At 44.6% G+C, this 25,824-nt stretch overlaps 5 protein-coding genes across 8 annotated transcripts in view; all 5 read left to right on the top strand.

Moving 5' to 3' along the window:
• The window catches only part of LOC125704122 (RNA-binding Raly-like protein), a 43,294-nt gene extending 37,641 nt beyond the window's left edge, over positions 1-5,653 (top strand). Inside the window, exons 4-8 of one of the 2 annotated variants that reach the window (XM_048969451.1) lie at positions 152-321; positions 1,357-1,470; positions 2,413-2,582; positions 3,849-3,901; positions 4,082-5,653. In XM_048969451.1, coding sequence (XP_048825408.1) covers positions 152-321; positions 1,357-1,470; positions 2,413-2,582; positions 3,849-3,887 — 493 coding nt within the window. In that variant the 3' untranslated portion in view covers positions 3,888-3,901; positions 4,082-5,653. Of the gene's footprint in view, positions 1-151; positions 322-1,356; positions 1,471-2,412; positions 2,589-3,848; positions 3,902-4,081 lie in introns of both variants that reach the window. The other variant, XM_048969450.1, reaches the window with a different exon arrangement.
• Positions 5,654-7,529: 1,876 nt separating this feature from the next.
• On the top strand, positions 7,530-10,316 carry LOC125751932 (5-hydroxyisourate hydrolase-like). Its single transcript, XM_049031371.1, has 5 exons — positions 7,530-7,662; positions 8,034-8,130; positions 8,792-8,934; positions 9,604-9,739; positions 9,930-10,316. Exons 2-5 carry the CDS (start codon positions 8,077-8,079, stop codon positions 10,017-10,019), a joined length of 423 nt encoding a protein of 140 aa, XP_048887328.1. The 5' UTR covers positions 7,530-7,662; positions 8,034-8,076; the 3' UTR covers positions 10,020-10,316.
• A 155-nt stretch (positions 10,317-10,471) lies between these two features.
• pdcd5 (programmed cell death 5) lies at positions 10,472-15,603 on the top strand. Of its 2 annotated transcripts, XM_049031372.1 has the most exons (7): positions 10,472-10,830; positions 11,469-11,492; positions 12,592-12,632; positions 13,281-13,342; positions 13,585-13,676; positions 14,330-14,401; positions 14,790-15,603. In XM_049031372.1, exons 1-7 carry the CDS (start codon positions 10,765-10,767, stop codon positions 14,835-14,837), a joined length of 405 nt encoding a protein of 134 aa, XP_048887329.1. In that variant the 5' UTR covers positions 10,472-10,764; the 3' UTR covers positions 14,838-15,603. The 2 variants fall into 2 exon arrangements, with proteins under 2 accessions (XP_048887329.1, XP_048887330.1); XM_049031373.1 differs by lacking the exon at positions 11,469-11,492.
• Positions 15,604-15,979: 376 nt separating this feature from the next.
• mvda (mevalonate (diphospho) decarboxylase a) lies at positions 15,980-21,341 on the top strand. 2 transcript variants are annotated; one of them, XM_049031377.1, is made up of 10 exons: positions 15,980-16,161; positions 16,438-16,508; positions 16,581-16,725; positions 17,003-17,149; positions 17,248-17,447; positions 18,049-18,123; positions 18,455-18,673; positions 20,081-20,193; positions 20,783-20,891; positions 21,022-21,341. In XM_049031377.1, exons 1-10 carry the CDS (start codon positions 16,086-16,088, stop codon positions 21,100-21,102), a joined length of 1,236 nt encoding a protein of 411 aa, XP_048887334.1. In that variant the 5' UTR covers positions 15,980-16,085; the 3' UTR covers positions 21,103-21,341. The 2 variants fall into 2 exon arrangements, with proteins under 2 accessions (XP_048887334.1, XP_048887335.1); XM_049031378.1 differs by having other exon boundaries at positions 15,981-16,161; positions 16,611-16,725.
• A 139-nt stretch (positions 21,342-21,480) lies between these two features.
• On the top strand, positions 21,481-25,616 carry LOC125751937 (cytochrome b-245 light chain). The gene is made up of 6 exons (XM_049031379.1): positions 21,481-22,037; positions 22,435-22,504; positions 23,240-23,314; positions 23,912-23,995; positions 24,518-24,599; positions 24,924-25,616. Exons 1-6 carry the CDS (start codon positions 21,980-21,982, stop codon positions 25,116-25,118), a joined length of 564 nt encoding a protein of 187 aa, XP_048887336.1. The 5' UTR covers positions 21,481-21,979; the 3' UTR covers positions 25,119-25,616.
• The last annotated feature ends 208 nt before the right edge of the window (positions 25,617-25,824 follow it).

Genomic DNA, 25,824 nt, shown 5'->3' with positions numbered 1-25,824 from the left:
AAGTAAATGATAGATATCCTTATCGACCGTTATTTAAGATGCAGCAATCAACGGTATTTTAAATCGACAGTATCCTGTGGTCGGCTATCAACAGAGATGTAATCATGGCTTAGATGCCAGGACACTGAGTGTGCTGTGCTGTGCTTTGCAGGGTGTATGACTACCAGCGTGTTCCAGCTTCGCTGCTGCCTCTCCCTCATGGGCCCAGCCCTGCCAAACGGCCCCGCTCTTCCTCCTCATCCAGCCGGCGGCGGAGCCGCGACAGACTGTCCACCAAGACCAGCTCTCGGCCCAGCTCGTCCAGCTCCAGCAGGGCTAAGTGTGAGCGCCAGGGCGTCGCGGGGGTCCGGGACTGGATACAGGGGCTAGGGCCAGGATGGGAAGATCTGTACCCTAAGGATGATGCAGGAAATAGTGACTACGGTGTCCTAGCTGGACAAACAATGCCGATGAAGATATATGGAAACATGAAGACGGTGTTTGTGTGTGTGTGTATACAGGAGCATGTGTTGGCATGCGACTGTTTCGGGGCTCAGGAAGTGACACAGATGGTGCCTTTTTAAGCACCTCCCCAGTGCGGCACAACACAGGGTGTGCAGTTATAGCAGATTAATAGCGCAGAACAAATAAGAAACTGTTTATGCTGCTTTATTACAGGCTCTTAATAGTTTTACTGCCAGCACATCAGAGTCAAATTAGTTTGCCTTTGCAGCCTGGAGGTCACGCGGCGGCCTCCGTGAGCCGGCCCTCGCTCGCTTCCCCGCGGCCCCGGCTTTGCTAAATTGGCAGCAATGGCTGAGATTCATCACACACCCGGGGGTCAAATCTCAGATAGCGCCGGCGGGGATTCGTAAGCGTGTGTTACTGCAGATTACTGTCGAGAGGAGTGCGCCGGCTCGTTAAGGGGGGAGCTGGAGCAGACGGAGGATGGACTATCGCACTGCCTGCTGGGGCAGGGCGGGGGGCGGGGGTGCAGCGTGGACCGGCCCTTGAGGCCTGCGGGGCTCCCTCAACCCCTTCCCATCACTTTCTGCTGCCTTTACCTGAATCCCTCTTTTCATTAATTCTTTACTCCCTCCCTCGATCCTGCACTTCTCAGGCTTCCTCCGCCTCCGTCTCTTACCCAGTATTGCTTCATTTCTCTCCTCTCCTCCTCCTTCTATTGCTCTCAATGCTCACCTCTCGCTTCTCTGCTCAGACTCCTCTTTCGGTCTCTCCCTCTCTGCCTCTCTCTCGTGCTCCTTCTCTTGCTTTCTTTCTTGCTGCGGCCTTCTGTCTCTGTCCTGCTGCTCTTTGTCTGTCTGGCTCCACCTCCTCCTGACTCCTCCCCCTTTCACTCTCCACTCTCCTGCACAGTGAAGATGGAGGAGCTGCAGACTATTAAGCGGGAGCTGACGCTGATCAAGGTGCAGATAGATGGCCTCCTGGACAGCCTGGACAGGATGGATCAGCAGCGGCGGGACCGCACAGGTATCCGTGAGAGGGGCCTCTGTCTCCCCCTAGTGGTGATCAGAGGCTACTGTCCAGCCCTGATCTTGTATGTATGACACCATACCATAACAATGCCTTACAAACAAGGGAGTGTGGCCTACTTTACCTAAATGAATGAATAAAAATTACCAAACTGATCCTCCCCGTCATTTAAAGTCACACTCACACCTAGGAGCATGCACACCATCAACCTGGCATTTTCTGGTTGACTGGCAATCAATGCCCCCATAGAAGCCAGACGCTTCATTTTCAGCTGCCCGTAGGCAGTTTGACCTAACACACACCTTCTCTGCCTCCCCTGAGCTGCTACAAACATACCGGACATCGATAAGGCACCTGCAAAGAATTTCAAAGTAGGAATGTGAAGACTAGAACGTCGGGAGATCAGTGAATCGATGTGCCCCAAACTGCACTCAACAAACCCCAAGTTCTCATCAGCATTGAGCTTATTAAGTGAAATGGCCACCAGGGTCCCTGCGATTTATTGGACCGTTTTGGTTATGGTTGTGAATGCTCAGGGATGCTGACAATTACCATTGTGATTATTACTGTTGTTACTTAACAAATGAGTGGGGCAGGAAGGATTTCTCTGCTTGATGTGATGCTACAACATGAGCTGGCAAAGACTTTTCTGTTCCTGCGCAGTTGTACATGAGGGGGTGTATGGCTGTGCAGGAGGTATGTAAGGTGGTACAGGAGGTTTACATGGTTGTACTGGAGGCGTGTGCAGTTATACGAGAGACATGTGTGATTGTATGAGAGGCGTGTTACACAAGAAGTGCATGTTATACTTGACATTCGGAGTAACTATGAGGAGTTACTCTATTATACAGGAAGTGACATAGCCATAAGGCACGTGTAGTGTTGAGGACATTCTCCTGCTGTCTTCCTGTAATGGATGCCCGGGCTGTTTGTTTCCAGGGTCACCCCCAACCAGGGATGGCAGCCTGTCAGGGTCCCCATACCACGGTGTGGCCAGCAGCCCAGACCACTCCCCCAGCTGCCACAGCCCCCGGCGTCGGGGCCGAAGAGATCGGGTTGGAGGGGAGAGCCCCGAGCTAGGGGAGGCCAGTGACGACGACAACCACCTGGTAACCGTAATAACACTAGTGCCCCCCCCCCATGGGAAAGCGCAGCACATCCTCACCACTCTTTACCATAGTCACACTACAAAAATCAACAAATACCACAGGCAAGGTACTGATGAATAACACAGAGACGCATCCTCACGTTCAATGATAGGAGCCTGAGGCTCTTGTCTGGGTAGGTGCTTTATTTAAACTTGTTTATTTGGGTAAACAGTAGTACATGTTTTATATTAGAGTGCCGGTTAGTTAACACTTTTTCAGTCTGATGCACTTGGAACGCTTCATGCAGTCTGTTCAGGGAAGTACAGCCTGTGCACACAGAGGGCTAATGGGCCTGGTGCCTCTGCATCTCCAGGCCTGGATCTCCGAGATAAGCTCAGCAAAGCAATTAGGCGGGAAATTATACCTGGGTTTGAAAGCTGGGGACCTGGAGCTGTGCGGTGTTCCAGTGGAACAGACGTGACTTTGGATCTGGTCCGATTTACACTCCCACACTGAAACACAGGAAATAGGAACGGTGGGGGGGGGGGGGGGGGGGAACCAATGGCTGAAAACATTTTCTTGTCAGTTTGCAGAGATTTAAATATAGATTGATATAGACCGTTATTATTTCACAAAACCCTGAGGACCTAATTATCTATAATTACCCTGGAGTGTGTCCCTACCTGGGTGACACATTAAGTGCTTTCTCTCCTCTTCTCTTGGCATTCGCAACAAAACCAGAGCATCAATTACCAGGTAGCGCAGCGGAGGCCTGCGCCCCCTCTCCCGCCAACACAGCGTCGCATTGTTCGGCGACAGGTCTCACACGGGGCCAGGAATGGCACGCCACAGGGCGCCCCCTCGTTACGCCTCCCTCGCTCTTCCCATCACCTGTCTGGCCCTCTTTGTCATCCTCTCCCCCTCCCTTTGTCTCTACTTGTTTATTCGTTGCACTCCCCCTTGCTCAGCGTCCTGAGTGCGAGCTGGAAGACTGCCCCCTAATGGGGGGAAGTGCATCCTACAGGTTAATTCTGAACCACTCAGGGGTAGCCGCAGATGGAAAGGGTCACCATTCTTGTTAAGGGACAGGTGAGAGGCAGGAGGAGAACTGCAGCCGGACAAATGAAAGAAATTGGGTTTTTGGCCACTGAGGGTTCTGGTGAGTTCAGGTTGAGACTCACTAAACTGACAATGTAACATCTGCTAACCCACCAACTTCATACGGTTTGTGCGTGTGTCATGTGCGCGTGTGAGCGTGTGCAGTAATTATGTCCATCCCTCACACAGATGAATCCCCACAGTTCTGACCTGGAAGACGACATCTGAGAGCGACAGCTGAGGTACGGCGTCTGCGGGGAGCCAAGCTCTCCCATTAACATTCTAATAAAAATGTATGTGCGCTACATCCAGAGTCAGGAAAATCAGCCCCCCCCCCTCCCCCCATACACACACACACAGTTATCAGTAATTTGGCTCTCAGCAACACAGCTTCATTGTCACTGGGTTTTCCAATTTAACAGGAGCCTGGTGACAGAGCAGATGAAGGGGGTGCTATGCATGGAAGGGGAGAGGCCGCCGCCAGTCCAGCAGTTGCCATGGAAACAGTCATCTCCAGTCCCGCCCACCCTCATCCTCGCAGCACTCAGCGCTAACCAGTGTTCGTCTGTAGAATCCCTCCTGGTTTCCCTCAAGCTGATTCCATTTGCACCAGGCTCACGCAGGGCCTGCCGCCATCACACACCTAGATCCAGCTTTCCTTCATTTTTACAGGCACCTTTCTGGATGTCATTATTTCACCTTCTTAGCTCGGTTGCCGTTTTCCTGCCCGCCGAAAAAAAAAAAAAAAAAAAAAGTATATTTTAACTGTCATGGAAATGGAAGCTTATCTAGAGGAATGTGCTTCATATCAGCCTGACAGTTTCGCTCCAGGGAGACACACACCAAACACACGCACGGCGGTGTCCTCGGAGAGATCTCCATCTGCAGATAGTAATTATCCTCCACAATGTGAAAGTTAAAGCATACTAAATGGTTTATTATCAGTTTCTTCCAAGTTATGCCAGCAGAGCGTGCCATAAATCCTCTTACGGGAGAATCATACAGCGGATCGATTAAATTGTTTGAGGTGAATTCGGACCCGACCATCATATATATGTGTGTCTGTTATTTTTTGTGGTAAAAGGCCTGACTCAGACTTTGGCAGAATTTAGCGACAGGCGTAAAGGGTGGACTCTTGTGTGTGGGGGGGGCACCAGGAGGCTGGTCTTCTCCACAGCTCATAGTCCCACTTTTATCCGTGCTGCGTTCCCATGGTAATTCAGCCAGAAAAGCCCCCGGTCAATATGACAGAAACTGTCAACACATTGTTATCAGGCAATAATTAATTGCACATCGCTCACGGAGCAGGTGGGGGGCGGTGGTGGGCAGGAGACTGGATCTTGCCGGTGCTGAGATTGCCTCCCCATTTGACAGGGCTGTGTGCAGGATGGTGAGCTGCTTGTTCACAGCGCCCCCTGCCTGTGCTTGCTGAAACTGACTTGAAACTGTAAAAGCCCTGCATATATTTCCTGTGGGTGGAGCCTGCTGATTTCAAAGTTATAGTCATAAAGAAGACCCTCCAACATGCTGGGTATGGCCTCTGTCAATATTCCTGACTGCTGGTGACATCCTTAATGGCTTTGTACAATGTACCATGTAGCTTCCATACTTACTGATCCTGGATCAGTCCACCAGGCTGTTCATGCCATTGTTTTTACTGACTATTTTCTCAGATAATGATACACTGTAGTCATTTAATAATGCAAGGTTTCAACTGCCCAGACAAACAAATGTAACAGAAAGTTAAATAACATTGAAAGCGGTTTGCTTCCCTTTTCCAGCCATTGATTGGTGGCTCATTTGTGACATCATAAGACTGTGCCACCCTTTGTCCTCTAACATGTCCATCTCCTTAGAGAACATTTGCCTCTGTCTTCGCATGGGTGTTCTGTCAGTCTAGGACAGAGGGACGGAGTGTCCGCTAATTGCAGCGGTGATGGGAAAGTCTCCTTCAAGGTTCATCCCGACCTTCTCGCAGGGGTTGAATCCCGACCCCCCCCCCCCCCCCCCTTCCCCATGCCTGTTAAAAAACACAACCATGGCACAGGCTACAAATACAGGTGTGTGTCTGTGTGTGTGTGTGTGTGCAAGCAAACAAGAGCCATATTGAAAATGGTCACAGGCTTAGTTGCTAGAAAGGTTTATTGTAGAGTTTATTATTATCTTGATTATTGTCAGTGTAATTACGTTAATCAAAGCATGGTTCATTTAGCAAGCAGCAGTTGTCAAACGTGGCACGAATAAGACTGACTCTTTTCAGCCTGTGAGGTTTAGCCATCAAGACCCCAATCCCCCAGTGTAAACATATAATAACAGTCAAACCTGTACCCCTTCCATGTATTGGCTGCTGTGGGCTGGATAACTAATGGGGTTAGTGTGTAATACTGTGTAATATTGTAAACTTTCTTGTATCTTGTCAGCTCAGTCTGATTTTACCCAGCATTTGTTTTGGGGTTTATTTGTTATTTCCAATGCCATTTTTTTGTTATGAATACTTCCTGTGCTGTTTTTTGTAGATTATTTGTCTTGTTTTACTTTCTCTGTTTGCCTTCATACAAGCTGAGTGGGAACAAGTACATTGTAACGGTAGTAAAAATATTTTCATATTGATTATATTTGACTCCGGCTGTTCTTATTTCAGTCCTGGTTAATGTACTGCGCTACAAAGGCATATCAAAGATAGAAGAGAGTGTCCACGTATGAAATTACTTACAGTTTGAGTTTCGCTTCAGTCACTTACTGTTTATGAAGTTCTGCCCCAAAACAAGGAGGCATCCGATGTCTATGAGATTCCAACCTCCAACCCCGTCCACGATGTCACACATCATATTTCCTAAAAAAAAATCATAATAATAAAAAAATTAATAACATTTTAAAAAGTGGCACCTTACTCTCGGCTTTTCGTCAAAACATATAGAAGCCAACAAACTTCTCGCTGTCAGTTACGAACACTGTGAATTAAAATTTATCATGTCACTTTATTTTTGCCTATTTTCTACGTTTTATGCCTAGTGATTTTATGCAGTTTCCCAGGACATTTTATCAAGAATCTCACCGAGGACATCCAGCTTAAAACCTCAAAAGAGAGTGTACTTTATCGTGAACAAGGAATGCTGATGGACATTTGATCAATTGTTTGAGAACACAGCACGGCGTATAAAAATCACCATAAGTCATTCATGATGCATCATCTTACCAGCATGGTAGGCATGTTTTGTCACATTAAGCTGTTCCTGTATAATGTAAATAAAAAACACTGAAAGCCGGTGGCTGGGCTTCACGGCAGCTTAGGTAATGCTCCCTTCTCATGATGCCGCGATGAGATGGCAGCATTGGCACCCGGACTGGGTACACTGGGTACCGACATTCCTCAGTCACAATGCTGGTCAATCCAAGGACATAATTTTGGGTTGATCATTGGGGGAGGGTTGACACCCATTTAATTGGGTGTCATAATTCACACCCATGGGTCAATCTAAATGCGACATGGGTACATGCCTTTGGCGCCAACTTCTTAGGGTGGGGTCGGGGGCCACCGACTTAGCCAGCAAAGTTCTTTTCGTTTCGGACGGGGGCTCTTGGGCACAACGTCAAATATCTTGTGTGATGGATAAAATATTAAAAATTAAAAAAATATTAAAATATTTTAAAGTGATTTAACATTTCATTTTTTTTTTCATTTTGTTTCATTGTATTTGGTTGAGATTTGGAATTTAGTACAGTGAGTAAGAAGTATCCGTTTTCTGGCTCCATTAGAAGCTTGCAGGCCATTGAGAGATTCACAAAGGGTTTAAAGTGTTTGTTTTTTTAAAACCTTTACGGATATTCGTCTACTGTCTCAGACTGGATTGTTTTGAATATCTAGCCCCTGCTTAAATGCTAAAAGCTATTAGTTAGTTTATTAGAGCCAAGGTTTAATCCTGCTTTAAACTTCGTTAACAATTATTGGTTGTTTATGCTGAGTGTCGCGTATCTTGGACTATGGCCAGAAGGTCGAACTTTTGTAAGTACAAACTCCGTATCTAAGAAGATAAAGGCCATTCACCCGAGAAAACAGCATAATCTCCATTTTCATGCTATTTTAAAGAAATATCTTACAACTGCTTATACTGGTCAGGGTGGCCTGGATTATTGTATTACAATATATGCAGTCGCAATTCAAGTCATAAATACTATGTGATTAATGCGTTCTCGTTGGCTAAATGCAAATTGTCATATGGACAACAAAATAGTTGTTTGTAAACTGCGTACAACAAAAGACGCGTGTGTTTGCGAAAGTGGACTGGGAAGGACAGCAGCATTTGACATTGTTGATTGAGATTTGAGTCTTTGTCCGATATTTGAATTAACACGTCGCAATCCCTGCCTTTATAGGCCGGTTCAGCTACTAATTGTCATTACGACGAAGACCGTGTGCATGAGTTCAAACCGATTAAAACGCATAAAGGATCACATTCTGTCTGAAAATCAGGTACTGTTTTCTACTTTCCCATTTTATCATCGATGCAGTAAACGATTTAGAGATTAATTACGTCACATTTAATGTAAAACATACATGTGTTTATTATTTAAAAAGTAGCCTGTTTTGCATCTATAACGAAACGCATGTACCTGCGTCTTCTTAAACCGAATCATTTAGACTATCTGAAAGACATGTATTAACACTAATTTACGCAATACGTGACGTTGTCGCCGGCTGCTCTGTATAGGGGAATTTACAGCATATTTGCGCAATTCCCTTGGGTTTCCGACAAGAATATAATTTTATTTTGACAGAATACTACATTAAAGTGAAATGCTCCTATTTGTTTTCATGTCATATGTGCCATTTATCTGCGCACATTAATATTAAGTAATTGATCAATTGTACTGCCCTCACTAATTTCTTACAGAATCATTTTGGTTTTTAGTGCAAAAAAGATACTGGTGTAATGCGCACACACAAACGCATATGTTTTATTATTATGCATATTTCCAAATATTTAACAAACGATAAAAAATCACACAATTTTGTAACAAAGATGTGAATTAAAGTCAACTGTGCTACCACAGATGATTTTACAAGTAATTCTTTGTCCCCCTTGAAGGGTTGGACTATATTCATTATTCTTGCTTTGATGCTCCCCACCCAGTGCTCAGAAATGGCCACTCCTGAGGGCAGCCCACTCACCACCCATGTGCTGAACACTGCAGAGGGCGTCCCAGGGTCCCATATGGCCCTCAGTCTGCACCGCCTAGACACCAGCCTGGCAGTCTGGAGCCTTCTGTCCACGGGGTAGGGCAGCATGATGATGATGATGAAGGCTCTCGTCATGAGTCACGCAGCCAACAGCTTGGGAACTATCGTTATTATTTTGCACAGGCCTATTGTTTTTCGAATAATTACAAACGAGATTTCACAGCAGAAATAGTTCTGGGAAAATTGAGACTTCAGATCCTGTGGTGGATGGTATTCCCGTGCTGTGTCAGATACGGACTTGTGAAACATACTCTCTGCCATGTGACTAACTTTCTCAGCAAACGCATTCTCACCATCACATCAACTGTTTTCCACAGTTCTGATATCACTAAGAAACAGACCAGGTTCCTCTGTTCCCAAGTGCCCAATAACCTTGGCTTCAAGATGTGAATCGGGTGTTCGATATCGTATAAATATCGGTATGTAAGACAGTGACAGTCAGTCACATGTCCCCCTGGTAAATGTTGCCGAACGAGGGGTGGGATGTTGCCACCAGGTTATTGAAAAGTGGCACATAAAACATCAAATGGGGCCTTTCCATTTTTTAGGGTAAAAGCAGCAGGTGCTCAGGCACCCATCCCCCCCCTTCCCCCACCCCCCAACACATGCCTGGAGACAGCCTTCGTCTCGGTCCACCGGCTGCACCAGTGTCTTAGGTGAAAGGCTGCACTTTGCTTCAGTAACTCCACAGATGCGTAATTGCAGGGTCACCAACGATGATGGCCGCTGTACAGGACTCATCACTAGAGAGGCTTTCATACCTGGCATGTACAAGATGCGCTTTGAGACTGGAGAGTACTGGGAGCACCGAGGCCAGAAGTGTTTCTATCCATATGTTGAGGTGAGTGGGAGGCCCCACAAAGCCAGCGTTTGTGTGCTTTTGTTTATAACACTCAGGTGAATTTCCCAACCCTTAATGAAACTAAATTATGTGCTCAAGCTGTCACAGATTAAGTAAAAGCAAAAGAAGTCCAGGTTCGGTGACATTTTTGTGACGTTTTACCTCGCTTTTGGTTTGTGTTTTGGTCCAGGTTGTCTTCACCATAACTGATTCTACAAAGAAGTTCCATGTGCCTCTGCTTCTGAGCTGCTTCTCTTACACCACCTACAGGGGGAGTTAGAGAGCAACCTCACTCTTTTAACCTCTCTCTCTATATATAGTATGGGCAACAGACAAGAATGAATAAATTAAAAGGGCAGACATGGATTGTTTTATGTAGAAACAAACCAAACCAAACATAATTTAATGCTTACTTAATACTGGGGAATTTTTATTGTTATTACACGATTTTATATATCTGGTGTGTTTTGTTTCATTTGGCATTAAATAACTACTTAAATTAATTAAAGATTAATCGTCCTGAATTATCTGATGGAACATATTCTTGAATAAAATACAGTCTGATATATATGCTTAATTAATTGTATTTGTTTCCTTTACAAATATAGTTTACTGACTTTCTATGATAAAGCTTAAAATCAAAACTGATGCAAAAATGATTAAAAAACTATGAATGCTTAGTGAATCAATGATTAGTTAAATGCAGAATCGTGTTCTTTGTACTTTACGCGTGTGTGACAAACCATTGGTGTTATTAACGACGTTTTGAAATCGGAAACACAACATGGACCCACTTAAACGATACCAACCCAACTTCAGCACATTAATTTTCGAGCATTCTTGGAATTTACTTCTATTTTTGGTATCAATCATTCTCTGCCGGCTCGATTGGTTATGTCTAGTTGCGTGTACGGTGACTCTGAGATCGATTGGCTCTGCGTAGACAGAGGCCCTGATTCTGATAGCTTGTATCACGTTGGGTCCGAAATCTTCGTTTCTTCCTCCCCCCTGTGTCGTCGCTGACAATGGCGGACGAAGAGCTGGAGGCTATCCGGCGGCAGCGTATGGCCGAGCTGCAAGCCAAACATGGGGTAAGGTGAAAATGTGAAGTTACGTGAGGCTCGTGCTTTTGTTTAAATGTGGATGCGCTCTGCCTACGGGCGCGGTAGGCCAACGCAGTGCCAGCTAACTGTGTAGCCCCTGAAACGGATCAAAAGTGATTTAGCTGCTTTTTTTGTTTTAAATGTGTATTTGAATAATGCTTTTGTTTTGTAACTAGTGGGGTGTGCGATTGTCTTCTGGAAAGCAGTTCTGAAGCTCCGCCCATTTCAGGCGCCAGTTAGTTACTATTACCTGGTGACTGATAACCAGTATGGGACCTAGGTGATGATAACTGGGTAGCTGGCATGCAGGTTGTTCCGCATTGTAACTGCACTACTCACCCTAATCGTTAATATGTTATTGATTACAAATGTTATTTGTTGTTAACTGTAGAAATCTTCTTACGCCTTTTTTCAGGTTTGTCATTTTTATAATCACCACATTCAGTTGCAGGGATTGCATCGCTGTGACGTCCTGTACTTTATGAACAGTAAAACAAAAAGTCCACTTTTGATATTTCACTAAAACGATGGAAATCTGAATGCCAGCTTGACACAAAATGAAACTGTGATAAACATTAAGAGAATGATGTATTCTCGGATGAATGAGTGTCACCCGTTTTATCCAGGTGGCGTGGGATCGGCCGGACTCGGTAAGCCATGCTGAGGAATGCAGCGTATAATGAGGAATCTGGCCTATTTCTGGCGGCTGTTTTTGCTAATGCATTCCATGCTTGACATAAATACCTCGCTTTGCAGGTTTATGGCAGCTTGGCTGTTAAACTAGCTTCTCTTCTTTGGTCAGTTAATTGTGTTTTACATTAGATTACTTCAAATAACAATTGGGGCTAGATTCATGCTACTTACATTTAAAATTCAAACATCCTGCACAACTAGGTTAACAAAATAATATTCCATATGGAAACTGTAAACTACACTGTAACGGGCAGGGTTGTTCAAGCACGACATGTGTCCTGCCTCCAAAATAATTGCGGCATGAATGTATTTCTTCAGCAAAAGAATCCAATGAGAAATGTCAGAGATTTGTACTTGGTAAATGCAGTGAATGAAACATGTGCAGGAGGAGTGGCAGGGTTGCCTGAGCACCTGCCAGATTTCCCCAAATTATTTAATTTGTACTTGTGCACGAGCTTTAATGGTACTGAGTGCCGCTTCTTAATATTTGAGCACCTGCCCCTCAAAAAGTCTCTACACAGCCCTGATGAAGAATGTTGGAAAAATCTTAAAAGTATTGATGTATCTCAGATCAGAATTGTTCAGGATACTTCATGTTCAGGTCATTTTCTGTGTGAAAGAAAAATGCGAAAGCTGGACTAGAAAAGCATCAGTGACTTTGGTGCTGGAAAATACTTTTAAGAACGCCATGGAAAATGTTTATTCTTTCACTTGGAACCAAGATGGCCAGATTGCGCCCTTCACGAGAAGACCTAGTGCATTTGAAAAGACTGTAACTTTTGGGAAAGCTGAAGGTAAAAGAGGATGGATTGCAACAAGATGGACTCAGCTGTCATAACAATGAAGATATGGACGAGAAGATAGAATGTTCTGGAGGAATGTTGTCAGTGTGGTCAGCATTGATGTCATGTCACCCAGTTGCAATGACAATTATGTATGTATGTGTGTGTGGAACAAATGCAGTGACCCATCACGGGTGAGCTGCGAAACGGGCTTCCTCTGTGACCCCACGGGACCTGAATAGGAGGTAACCTTTGCTCTTCTTCCGTTTGTTAGGAATCTGCAAATGGCCAAGGGCAGGAGGAGGCTAAGCAGAGGTAAGGGTTCCTGGAACTGGTTCCTCTGCCGCTTTCTTCGTAGAGCAGCTACGGCTCCTGACCGCTGTAGAGTGCATGACACTGCTAGGCTCTAAGCAGGCGCTTGGTGAACTTGCACTAGGTGTTCTGTAGGTGAGAACGTCTGACCCCCAAAGTCTAGCTTGTTTGACTAGTGTGATCATACAGTACACCGAACTGTGCCCGGGTTTGCTTGAAGTGGTGGCCCAGACATGGTCCGCATCCAGAGTGAGTGCTAACTGTACCAGAGCACAGAACATACACACGCACACATAGTTCCAGTCATTCTCTGGTGTGCTACACGGCAACCGGGCCAAGTGTGATTACGCCCTTAGTTCACTCACGCCTCGGGTTGGCCCTGCTGTTATAAATTCAGCATGTGCTCAATGCCACATGTTGTACCTATTGTACAGTGACGTCACCCACTGTTCATACACAGTTTAAACCATTTATCATAATTCTTGTGTTGACCAGAAATGCAAGAAGTAAATGTTCCTGAAGTGGTTTGTATTCGGATTGTAGATAAATGAATTAGGCATACATGTAATGTTAATTTGGCATTATATTTCCTTACTTACAAATAATAATTAATAATAATAATAATACTGCTATTATTTATGTTTTTTGCAGAGAAAATGACATGAGAAACACAATCTTGGCTCAAGTCTTGGATCAATCTGCCCGTGCCAGATGTGAGTATACCTGGAAATTTTGATTTCATCATTTTTTGGTGAGAAATTTTAGCATTTGATAATCATACCCAAGGTGGCAAGCATTGTTGCTTTGTTTTACAAAATATGAACCAATGGGTAGTGAATTAAAGCAGTGAGTGTTGGTATAATAAGCTAATCTCATCTGGTGCTATTATTGGTGTCTGTTTGGGTTGTTTCAGCCACTAGGTGGCGTTGCTGTTTAACGCAGTATTCTTTTCCAGTGAGCAACCTAGCTCTAGTGAAGCCAGAAAAGGCAAAAGCTGTGGAAAATTACCTCATTCAGATGGCACGTTTCGGCCAGCTTGGTGGGAAGGTGAGAGCGATAAGGGTTGGCTTGATTCACGCCATTGAGTTGGCATCAAAATCATTCCTTGGCTTTTACTTCTGTTATCCTGTCCCCTGCTATGTTTACTTGTTTTGGTGGAACTAAACTAAAAGCTGTTGCAGGCCAAACTACCGAACTCATTGCTTTTTCATGAGAGAAAGTCCCCGGAAAAATTAATTTGTAACTTATTAAAATTCCCACCGTCAGAATAGCACAGTAGTTCAGTGAGTTGCACTGCTGCCTAACGCTTCTGGGTTGGGGGCTTGAATCTCGAATCAGCTCTGTGTCTGTGGGGTTTGTGTGTCCTCTCTGTCCAACAGGTTTCCTGCAGTCACTCTGGTTCCTTCTCACTGTTCAAAGACATACATTTAAGCAAATTGGCATCTTTAAATTGTTCACACTGTATGCTAGTGTGTGTATATTTGCATGTGTATGCCCTGTAATGGACCAGCATCCCATCTAGGGGTTACCCCAGCCTTGTGCCCTATGCTGCCTGTGATCGACTCCAGGCCAGTCCCTCATGATCCTGACCGGCAGCTGTCAGAGAGCCAAATTCCAGACAGCTAGATGGATAGATCATTCTTTTGGCAAAATATGTGGAATCTGAGGTTTAAAAACTGCACACAATGTTTACTTTTCAGATTTCAGAGTCGGGGTTGATAGAGATCCTTGAGAAGGTCAGTCAGCAGACAGAGAAGAAGACAACAGTCAAGGTAAGATGTTAGTCTGAAAGCAGAAGTACCGTATGGACCATCTGAGCAGACTTCATACTCCGGTGCACCTTAACCAGCTACCATGGGGGCATTTTCAAAAGGGGGCCTGATATAAAGTTAATTAATCCAACAGTGACATCAAACAAAAATAGTGAAAGTACAGGATGCATACATATGAGAATATGGCTTTAAAATCTTTAGGAATGAGTTGTATTTTTTTGGAATCTGGTAGTATTTCATTCAGACTGTCTAGTGCAGGGTGTAGTTATAAGACAGAATAAATATGGATGGTGTTAATATTAATCTAATGTACAAAGGTAAATTTAGCTTTGAAGCCACTATCTCATCACTCCAGCTGCTTCTCATGTGGGCTATGTCTGTGTCGCAGTTCAACAGACGACGAGTGATGGACTCGGACGAAGAGGATGAAGACTGACAGGGGAGCAGGGAATGACGGGGGTGGAGTAGGGAGGTGGCCACCGGTTGCGTCTGAGGTTACGCTGTCCAGAATCGGCTGTTTGCATGAGGAATACATCCTGCGAGACACGACTCCTTTACCCCTGTGGGAGTATGAACTCCTTACTCATTTATCTTTAGTATTTTTCCCCTCTAATTTCTGTGTTTATTTTTCTCTCTTTGGCATTTGAAGTGAAGCAAATGCGGTGTGTAGTGTGTGACTGTTGCTACATTTTTATAAGGAGTTCCAATTAAGCTGGGTCCTCGTTTTTGGCAAATGCATTTTTGATTTTTCCCTTGCTGAATGGTCCTGTGAGCCGTTTCCATCAATTGAAGGCCTTGATCTTAGGAATCTGGCCGCTTGGTGCTTCTCCCACAGGTGCAGCCCTGCAAATTAGGGCTCTGGATAGTTTCAGGTGGAGACACACACACTATGGCTGATCTCTTGCCTATAAACTGAGACATTGCAAGATCATTCTGCCAGCTGGGACACTGAGTAATTGGGTAGTGTGGTGCTGTGGAGGAGGCTTATTGGTCAAACTGTAGTGGACTGCAAAGTATTGGGCACCTTTTTTCATTGTAATTTTTTTGTTTTTCAAATGCCTTCACTGCAGATGCCTATTTCAGCTTCATATTGGTCCATGCTTATGTTTCAAACGGTAAAACCCATCTAAACAATACAGACCCTGAAGACTCTGTTTTCCTGTCAATGCCAACTTTGAAATAAATTTAATTTTGTTTAAAAAGTGAGTTGTGAAATTCTTCTTAATAGTTTTGCTATTATAATTTGTAAAGAAATTTGCAGAAATATTTTCCTTAGTTTAATCATTTTTCTTACCCAGTTCAAACTACAAATAAATTTTAATGAAACGCAAATATATGTGTCAATTATAATGTAACCGAAGAGTTCGTTACGCGCATGGTACATACAGAACTCAAAACCGTGTGTATGTTCACTATTGGTGTTTTTTTTTTTCGGTGTACTGAGTCTGCGCGATTGTCTGACCTTACTTTCGTATGAGCATGGCCTGATTACTCTCATTGGTTACTACGTGCCTAGCGCAATTTCGATTGGTGGAGCCCTCTTGCTGTGCTCTTCACTCCAGCCAATCGTTGGAGACGCATGGGGACGCGCTGTGCTAGCGCAGAGCTACCCCCGTGTTCGTCTGTCATAAGAACTCTGTTTAGAAACACGCCGGATAATTTGTATTTGTAATATATAATAAACATGCCAGGGGACTCGGGACACGATATTACGATGGTGACGTGCACAGCACCGGTAAACATCGCAGTCATAAAGTACTGTGAGTATGAATATCTTTAAATGTTTTTCTGAACTGGCATTTATACTCGCTGTGTTTTGGTTTAGTGCAAATCGCATATGGACTCTAGTATGTTACTTAAATCCTTTCGATGATAAGTGATATCTAAACCGCTGCGCCCTTTGAGAAACCTCTTATGATTGTATACATGTATTTCCTAACCACTGTAATATGCACCTCGTCTGGTTCAGAACCGACGAAGGCAGTCATTTGCTTTACCAGAATGTCAATCTGATCGTTCAATTTACGGTTTTTCAGGGGGTAAGAGGGACGAAGATTTAATTTTGCCTATCAATTCATCCCTGAGCGTCACGCTGCATCAGGATCAGGTGAGGATGCAGCGATGAACGTGCGGACCCTAAGTGCCGGAGAGGGACCGTCGCATTACCGCAGCTTCCCAGTGTGTCTCGTTGACTTTTCGGTTGTTGCAGTTAAAGTCGACCACCACAGTTGCGTGCAGCCCACGATTCAAAGAGGACCGTATTTGGCTCAATGGCAAAGAGGAGAACATCAACCAGCCTCGATTGCAGTCCTGTCTCCGAGAAAGTGGGTATTTGTAAAACAAACAACTATTTGCAAAGTTGAACAGTTGTCATAGCTGCATTACGTACAGGGGAGATCAGCAACTCCAGTTCATTCCCATGCTAAATCAAATTTCGTAGTTTCATTGTCTGAGAATTATGAATACTGTCACTTTATTGTATTCTGCTGGACCTGAGTCACAAATTTCGTTCTCTTCATGCGTCATGTTAAGAATGACAATAAATGAAACTTAACCATAGATTCTGGGTCTAGCCTAACTTTGTAAAAAATGCTTTCTCAGTTCGACGACTTGTTCGTAAGAGACACATCGATGGGAACGTTAGTTCAAGTGCCCTCAGTTCGCATCACAAAGTCCACATCTGCTCCGTGAACAACTTCCCCACAGCAGCAGGCCTTGCCTCCTCCGCCGCTGGCTATGCCTGCCTGGGTGAGTTTGTGGGGAGGGGGGGGTCATTCTGTCCTCTTGGTGGGAGGAGCTAAAACGGCGCCGCTGACATCTCTGTACGTGCCGCTTCCCCCCGTCAGTGTACTCGCTGGCGCGGCTGCTGGGCGCCGAGGGCGAGCTGTCGGAGGTGGCGCGGCAGGGCTCGGGCAGCGCCTGCCGCAGCATGTACGGGGGCTTCGTGCAGTGGCGAATGGGGACGCAGCGCGACGGGACCGACAGCGTGGCACAGCAGGTGGAGCCCGAGTCCCATTGGCCGGAGCTCAGAGTCCTCATCCTGGTGGTAGGTCATGGGCTTTGGTGGCACTATAAGCGGTGTAGCTGGAGCAGCTGCACCGGGCCCCACAGAGACGGGGGCCCCGCACAGACAGGGCCCCATAGAGGGTCGATGGGCTCCTTTACGGGAAGGATCATGAGGCCATTGACCTGTTAGATTAAATTACCGAAGTTCTGAGTGTCCAGTTTTCTATTTTTTTTTTTTATGACAAGGCTTTAAAAATGTATATTGTATACCTTATGGATATTTCACAAAAATTCATGGTACGTCTGTAACATTTAACCATTAACGGTCAAAGTCTTTGTTCGCGCGCATAGACACATGTTCTGAAATGAGTGGCTCTGCAGGCTAAACCTCTGAGCTTATGACCAGAAGGTCACTAGTGTGCTGAGTCTCAGCGCAATCGTCACATGTCCGTGGGCCCTTAACCCTTTGCTGTCGCTCCCAAGCTTGCTCCCACCTTTTATATGTGTCTGCGTGTTTTGGAAAGCGTGGTGCCCAGAGATGCTCTCATACTCAAGTGACCTATGAGAGGATGACTTCAGCTTGACATCATCAGCCTGAAATCGAGGACAGTAAATTGCATCCCCCTCCCCCACTCTGGCAGGTCAGCGCGGAGAGAAAGCCTGTTGGGAGCACGGCTGGCATGGAGACCAGCGTGAGAACCAGCAGCCTCTTAAAGGTATAGTGAGCTGTCAATCTCTCTGCGCCTTTACCTTCAGCTCCTGCAATTAATACAGTTTAACATAATCTCCGGGCGCTGTGGTTTTTTTTTTATATATATGTTATTGTGTTATTTGTTTTGCCAGATGGCTTAAAATTCACATGAACTTGTACTTTGTGGCTCCGAGTGTGCATGTGGGTTCCCTCTGCCTTGTACCCTGTGGTTCCTGGGAGAAGCTCTAGGTTCACCATGAACCTGTGGATCAATGGCAGCGGCTTCCCTCTGAGCATTTTCATGGGTATCAGCCATGTGATAAGCCAGCAGACCCTCACCCACTGCCTCCCCGCAGCACCGTGCAGAAAGGGTGGTCCCGCAGAGGATGGAGGAGATGGTCCACGCCATCCGGCAGAAGGACTTTGCAGCCTTTGGCGAGCTCACCATGAAGGACAGCAACCAGTTCCATGCCACCTGTCTGGACACCTATCCACCCATTTTCTATCTCAATGACGTGTCGCGGCACATAATCAGCTTGGTGCACCGCTACAACCAGCACTGCGGGGAGACCCGGGTAAGAGGGGGAGTTGTGGTGAGGCCGCTGGTGCCTGCAGAGGGGTCCCCTGCCTGTAACGTAACTCATTTTGCATTTATTTGTTTTACAGAACATTCAATGTGTCCCGATCGTGTGCTTCACGGTCAGAACTCAGAAACAAGATATATTCTTAAAGAGTTTCTTAATTGACTGGATTTCTTTTTCACCTCCCAAGATCAGCTAGACACGTTTAAAAGGGCTCTTTTCCACCGCACCAAGTACTGTTTACTTTTGGTACTTTGAGAAAGTACTTTAGGGTTTTCCGAACTGCTGTGAAAACCTGTACCGGCGCTGACTCGCATCTCAGGCCGGGTATTTTGCTACGTTATTTGCTTTGTTTCGCTAAAACATTTTTACTCTTTCATGGGGAAAAAAACTTAGCAGGCTTTGCAATTTTAATTTTCATTCTTTTTATAGATTATCTAATGTATGTTTAAAAATCATCAAAGTTTACCTCCGGTACTGTTGCATGAGCGCTGTTAGTGTTCTCCGAGACAATCATAATCATTTTCATCCTTGCTGTTTAAATCACTCATAGACAGGATTGTGAGAAATTTATGGACTGTTACTTTATGAATACCCCAATATTTTTTTACAACAAAATCACATCGCTGGGACAGCACACTATATTCCTGCTGTCCTAGTATGTTAAACAAAATAATTTTTAAATTTCTTTTCATGCCGTCCTGATCTTTTTGTCGTATCTATTCTTCTGACCAGATTGCAATAATTTATGTTTTTACTTTATTTGTCATTGTTTTCTTAGTTTGAATCTTGTTTCAATATTGAGGTTGTATCGTGTTTCAGCGGCAGACTATCTGCATAACCAGCCGACAAAGAAAGTGTTTCAGGTCCCACCTCAAAGTACTGAAGTACCAAAGAAACAGTTGGATTGGCACTTTAGGTTTGGTAACTTTTAGTACTGGTACTATAGTGGAAGTCAATGGAAAAGGTACCAAAAGTACAGTACTTGGTGTGGTGTAAAAGTACTCAAAATGAACACAGTAATAGGCACAAGGTTAGTGGAGGAAGTATTTGATAGACAACCTAGTATTTCTGGCTGTCTTTTCTATCAAAGGACACTGCTTCTAAAATAGTATTTACAGGTCACGTTATCTGTACAAAGGCTGTAATCCTCGTCTTCCCATGTATCTATGGGGTTAGGAGAAGGTGTAGGCTAATGTACGTGGTGCTAAAAGACTAACTGCGTGGGGGTTGTGTGAAACTATTCACCAGGAAACAAAAAATGAAAAGGATGATTTTTACCTCAAACGAGACAAACGTGGTATGAATGTCTCCCTATCCCCATGCTATCTGATCTGTGGGTCTGTGGTATGCAGACTATTTCTACCACCTGATGTGTGTTGTGTTGACTGACGCCTGCAGGTGGCGTACACATTTGATGCAGGCCCCAATGCAGTGATCTATGCACTGCAGCAGCACATCTCAGAGTTTGTGGAGCTGCTCAAGTACTTCTTCCCAACGGAGACCAATGGAGAGTGAGTTTCCACTCGCTCCTGGATATTTTAAGTGACATTTTTTAATTAATCCATGTGGTTATATCTTGTAAGTATCTTTGTGTCTTGTGCTGGTAGTAAGTACGCCTCTGTGGTAAAATGAAGCCCCCCTCCCCTTGTGCTTTAGAGCCTGCAACTTTATAGATTATGGACCAATGAAAGACCAATGGGTACTCTTTACGGGGAGGGGGTGGGGGAGAGAGGAGACTGCTCCTTCTCTGACCTCAGTCTTTAAAACTTTATTTTTTTTCTTGCATTTCTGAGTGGACTGTCAATGTGACTGTACGTTAGGCCAGTGTTTCCCAACCTGGTCCTCAGGGCCCCACAGTTGGTCCATGCTTTTACTCCTTCCCAGCTCTTTCCAGACAGTATACATTTTTGCTCCCTACCAGCTCCTTACCAACAGCTGGGAGGGAGCAAAAATGTGTACTGTCTGGGGGTCCCCGAGGACTGGGCTAAGAAGAACTCATCGCTATTTTGTGTGTAATGATGAAGTATTCCTGGGCAGATTTAAGGGGCAGTGGATTTTCTGTGTGTGACCTGAAAACGAGTGTACATGCCCCTATGGCAGGTTCCTGAAGGGGCTTCCTGTGAGCTCTGTTACGCTGCCTGAGGACCTCACAAAGGCTATTGGAATGGAGCCGCTTCCCGGAGGAATCAGCTACATCATCAGCACCAAGGTGGGTATGAGTGCCCTGTGTGTCGTTAATCCTTTTAGTGTGCAGTGCTTTTAAGGCCGTGCATGGTCATCCCCTTTAAACTCCCCCAAACAACCACTGCATTGAGTAAAGCTTCCTGTGTCCTGTTCAGGTCGGCCCAGGTCCCCAGGTACAGGAAGACCCTAGCCTTCATTTGCTGGGACCTGGCGGGATGCTCAAGGTGAATGCGTGACCAAGGATCGGCTCCCAACAGCTCAGATCAGGGAACATTCTGGAGGGAAAAATAGCAGTTACCATTCACATAAACGATGAACGGTTCATTTATGAGCAGTACTGCTCAAATTGTTCAGTCTTGTTTGTATGAAACAAACTTGTGTGAGATAATCTGAAATCTGTTGTAATTAACCTCTGAAATGCTTGTACAGGTGGGTTTGCAAACATTTTAATACAGTTTGTTCTTCACCTACTGAAGTTCAGTTTTTTCAATGTTTTTTTTTGCAGTAACTCTTTGAATACTTTCTGTTCTGTGTTTTATTTCAGTTTGTTCCTGTATTTTCTTTTCTATGATTCATGTCTACCGATGCAAAATTAATTAATCCATCAGTTATCCAACCTCTGAGCAGGACTGCAGAGGTTTGGAGCCTGTTTCATGTAGAATAAATCCTGGGTGGGATGCCAGGGCACCCACATCACACACAGATATATAGTATAGGCAATTTAGAGATAGGAATTAACCTAAAATTAATACTTACTGAAGATATACAACTTAAAAATGCTTAACGTACATAAGAAAATGCACATCACACGTGTACAAATAAAAAGTGTTTTTACATATTAATATAATTATGTAAACTTAAAAAAAAAGCTCTGCGCCACGTTTATGAGATTCGCTGTATCTTTGCGGTGTTTTGAGTAAGACTTAAAAAACAACCGAAGTACACCGACAGACGGAGCGTGAAAGATGCCGGAAGTGACGCTAGGGCGGGGGTGGGGTAAGGTCACTCCCACAAGAGCCTGTTGGGTATATATACGGCGCTTTCCTCGGCGGCGTCACCTGGGGATTCCTGCTTAAGGTTAAAGAGCTGTGTCCCGGTGTTGGATCGTCCGATATGGGCAAAATAGAGTGGGCTATGTGGGCCAATGAGCAGGCTCTGGCCTCCGGACTCAGTAAGTAACAACGCTATTTTATGCACCAGTTTCCTTCCTTTAAAAAATGTAAACTTTTAAAACTTAAAAATATCATTGCAGTCGATCGACCTCATTTATGGATAAATGCGGTATTTATAGATAGTTAATTTTGTTACATAAATCTAGATGGAAAATGGAAAAATAAAGCATTTTTGCTCTTTCAGTTTAATTTTTCTCTTTTATTATTTCGAAATATGTTTACAAAAGAATCCAAAGACAGTATCATATTGACATGAACGTACAAAGCATAGAAACTTTTTGGACTTCTTCATGTTTACTTTTCATTTTACTTTTGGACAGGAAAACGTCTTAATTCGTGTTTTACTCGAAACTATTACCCCACTGGTCTCTTTTCTTCTCCACTTCCCTCTTTCAGTTCTCCTTACCGGCGGCATCGTAGGGGTTGCCGGCCAGTTTAGGAACTGGCAGTTTGCGGCTTACGGAATGTATCCTTTCACGTGTGCCAAAATATCAGCGGGGACCCCGGGCAGTCCATGTTTTTGCTTCCCCTCAGCTCTTAGCGCATGTGTACCAGGTATTCGATGTTCCTGATTGTCTTGGAGCTTTGAGGGAGCAAAAACGTGGACTGTTCGGTGTCCCCGAGGACTAAGTTGGGAAACACTGAAATATCACATGAAGGAATATCTGCTGTAGACGTCATGTATAAATCGTTGGTTGATAAAAAAAAACTTTATTTTAACGTTCGCTTTTGTCTAATGCAATGCACAAGTGAGGCAAATAGCACATATTGATGCAGCCGTCCAAATGCTGACAGAAGCTTTCGGTCGCTGTTTCCTTGTACTACTTTACCTTTTAGTGAGCCCACACACAACAGGACTGGGTGAGTCAAGATCATAAAGGGGAGCTTGCAGGACTGCCATTTGTGACTTGTTTTGACTAACCCCTTGAGAATTCCTCTTTCCATTCTGTGAAGATGAACCGCTCTATTAGCATTCAGACACATACTAATTATAGGGAGTCATAGTGAACTGGCCCTTGTTTTTATGATACTAAGTACATCATGATCTGCCCGTAAAAGTGCACCGGCCTGAGTCGATTTTGTGAGGAGTTTAGTGTGTATGCAGCAGATGGGGAGAGCATTTCAGTCTGTGGAGCGAAGGGTTTGGCCCAGGAGGGCCCTTGGGGCATGTGTGAAGCTGGAACTTTAACCCCGATCACAGTGCCGCGGGGATATTCATCTGCCTGCTGGAGTATCCGCGGGGCTGCAAGGCCAACGGCAAAGGACAGGAACGCCCGTGAGTACAACGCTGTTCAGCTGCTCCGATTTATGTTAAAATGAACGCACCGAAATACCAATAAAAGTGAAGAAAGTTGAGATAAGATCGCTTTTCTACTGTTTGCACACACTGTGAGGAATTTACTACGCATACTCTGCCACAAATCTCTGCTGCAGTTCTAAGTATTTCCAAACCTTTTGGTAAATATTTTAAAATTTGTCTATTAATTAGTGTGCACAAATAAAATATCAGCTTTTCCTTGATGGTACGAGATTAAGTTCAAGTTTTAACCCTCTTTTGGATCTTTTACTATAAATGTCATTTATGGTGCTTGTAATGCCACATTTATTTTGGCTTAGTATTGTATAAGTATTGTATACTAAGCGCACTGGAATGATCTTTTTTTCTGCTTTTTGAAAAATCACCTTTAATTGCACTGATTGTATGTGTACTTCAGTACTATGAAGACTAACATCGATAATTTAGTGAACTTGAATTAAAGTTTACTTTTTACAAATATTTATTTTAACCCCCTTTTCTCCATGTGCTGAGATTAATATACGGTGTGAGTGTCAGCCAGAACAGACGTGGCATAATTGTGAGTGTTTTGCTTAGGTATCAGTACTGCCTGACAGTTTGTGTGAAGGCCTTTGGTCCACTGACAAGAAACTACTACATCAGGGCGCTACTTCATGCTGTGTAAGTCTGTCATAGCAGCTCAATTCTCTTCATTGTACTCTTGAACTTCCTTATTCTTACACTCCTGGTTTAAAATACTCTTGTGTGACAAAGCTCGTGCTCTTTTGTCTTGGAAATTTTCATCAGGAACTGCTTATCTGAAGTGCACATTGTGAAACGTCGTTTGTAATAAAGCCTGGATCTGCAGTCCGTGTACCTGTTACGGTTCACTCACTTCTCTTCGTTTACTTCCTTGTCCACGCCCATTCTCATAAATTAGGTTTCTTTTGTTTTGACGGACAGCATCACCACTCTGCCCTGAGAAAGCGCCGACTTGACATTTGACGTTGTCTCCACAACTCTTTGTAGAGCTCATGTTTTTCCTAGTTTTGTTGTTTTACGGCAGTGCACAACTGGGAGTTAAACCTAAAAGGGGAACATCCCTTTGCAAGGCTCAGTCAGTGCTTTATAAATCCAGTGTAGATTCCTTCAGTTCTAAGCAAATTGTGAAATTATTCCTTTGGACGTTGTTTCTGCCCACAGACTCTGTGTTCCAGGCGCTTTTATTCTCTGCACTGTTCTGGGCTGTGTCTGCTTAGCCATCGCCAGCATCATCTACCTTTTGGTGAGTGCTGCTGCCCCCCCCCCCCCCCCCCCCCCCCCCCATTGCCCTGCAAACCGCACAGTGTCATGTCCAATTCAAAGCCTTCAAACCTAAAAATATTTGTTTCATAGCTTAAAACAATGAATTACGATGATAAAGTGATTCCTTGTACATGATGTTTTAATTCTAGATCTATGTGTGAAGACCATCTTTTCTCTTTAGTGTATCTACTTTAGCTATGAACAACACCTACAGATATGACAGTGCTGAGGTACTCATGGGATCACGATAGTGAATGATGTGGGAGGCAGTCGCATATTTAAGCATACCCCCATTATTCACCAGGCTGCCATCCGCGGTGAGCAGTGGTTACCCATCTTTCCACGGGCAGAACCCCGGGAAAAACCAGGGGAAAGTATCAAGGAGCCCCCCCAGAACCCACCCCCTCGTCCGCCAGCAGAGATGCGCAGGAAGCGTGCGGAGGACATGGAGGGCGCCGCATACACTAACCCTATGCCAGTCATGTCCAATGAGTACTGAGTGCCCCTCCCCCCCACCTCAGATCACGGAAGTACTGTTGCTTTGTGTCTGCTGCAAATGTTTTATTTTTCATTCTGTGTTTTATTCCATGTCTGTTACAATTTGACTCCCAGAGACATCAGGAGCATCCAGCTGAGAGTTTTGTGATAGAGGTGTTTTTTGAAAACTTAAGAGTTATGTACTTCATCCTGGAAGGACCTGTGTGATCAACAGTTCTGGTTCCGTGGGGGGTACCAGGGGACCCCAGAATGGCCCACCCAGTCACGAGTTTGGCCGAGAACCGTAGAAAAAAATGAGGGAGGCCTGCGGAGTTCGGCTCAGAAATCATACTATTTTTGGTTAAAACCAAGTTTTATATAAATGTGCAAAGAACACAATATAATGAGTATTAATGACTGCAACAGTTCGTATATAACAGTCTCGTATATACATGTTTACTCTATGAAGGTTTATTTTTCTGTTTTTATATTGTGAAATAAAGAATACAATATAACCAAAGCTTGCCCTCACGGCGACTGTGTCTTTGTCAGGGCTAAGTAGGGGAAACTGCTTCTTTTAAACGCTTGGTTTGGCTTTCACAGGGTGATCACCCGGTGCACGGCTCTGCTTCTACGCAGTTACAACACCAGGGAAATTTCTCTTCCCCCCCCCCCCCCAGCGCCTTCTCGTTGCACACAGATGTTTCTTTATAAAGTGTGTAGAAAGT

This window comes from Brienomyrus brachyistius, chromosome 11 (genome assembly GCF_023856365.1).
Source record: "Brienomyrus brachyistius isolate T26 chromosome 11, BBRACH_0.4, whole genome shotgun sequence".
Taxonomy (NCBI): domain Eukaryota; kingdom Metazoa; phylum Chordata; class Actinopteri; order Osteoglossiformes; family Mormyridae; genus Brienomyrus; species Brienomyrus brachyistius.
The sequence above is the reverse complement of the archived record's forward strand: the minus strand, read 5'-3'. Positions and strand labels throughout refer to the sequence as shown.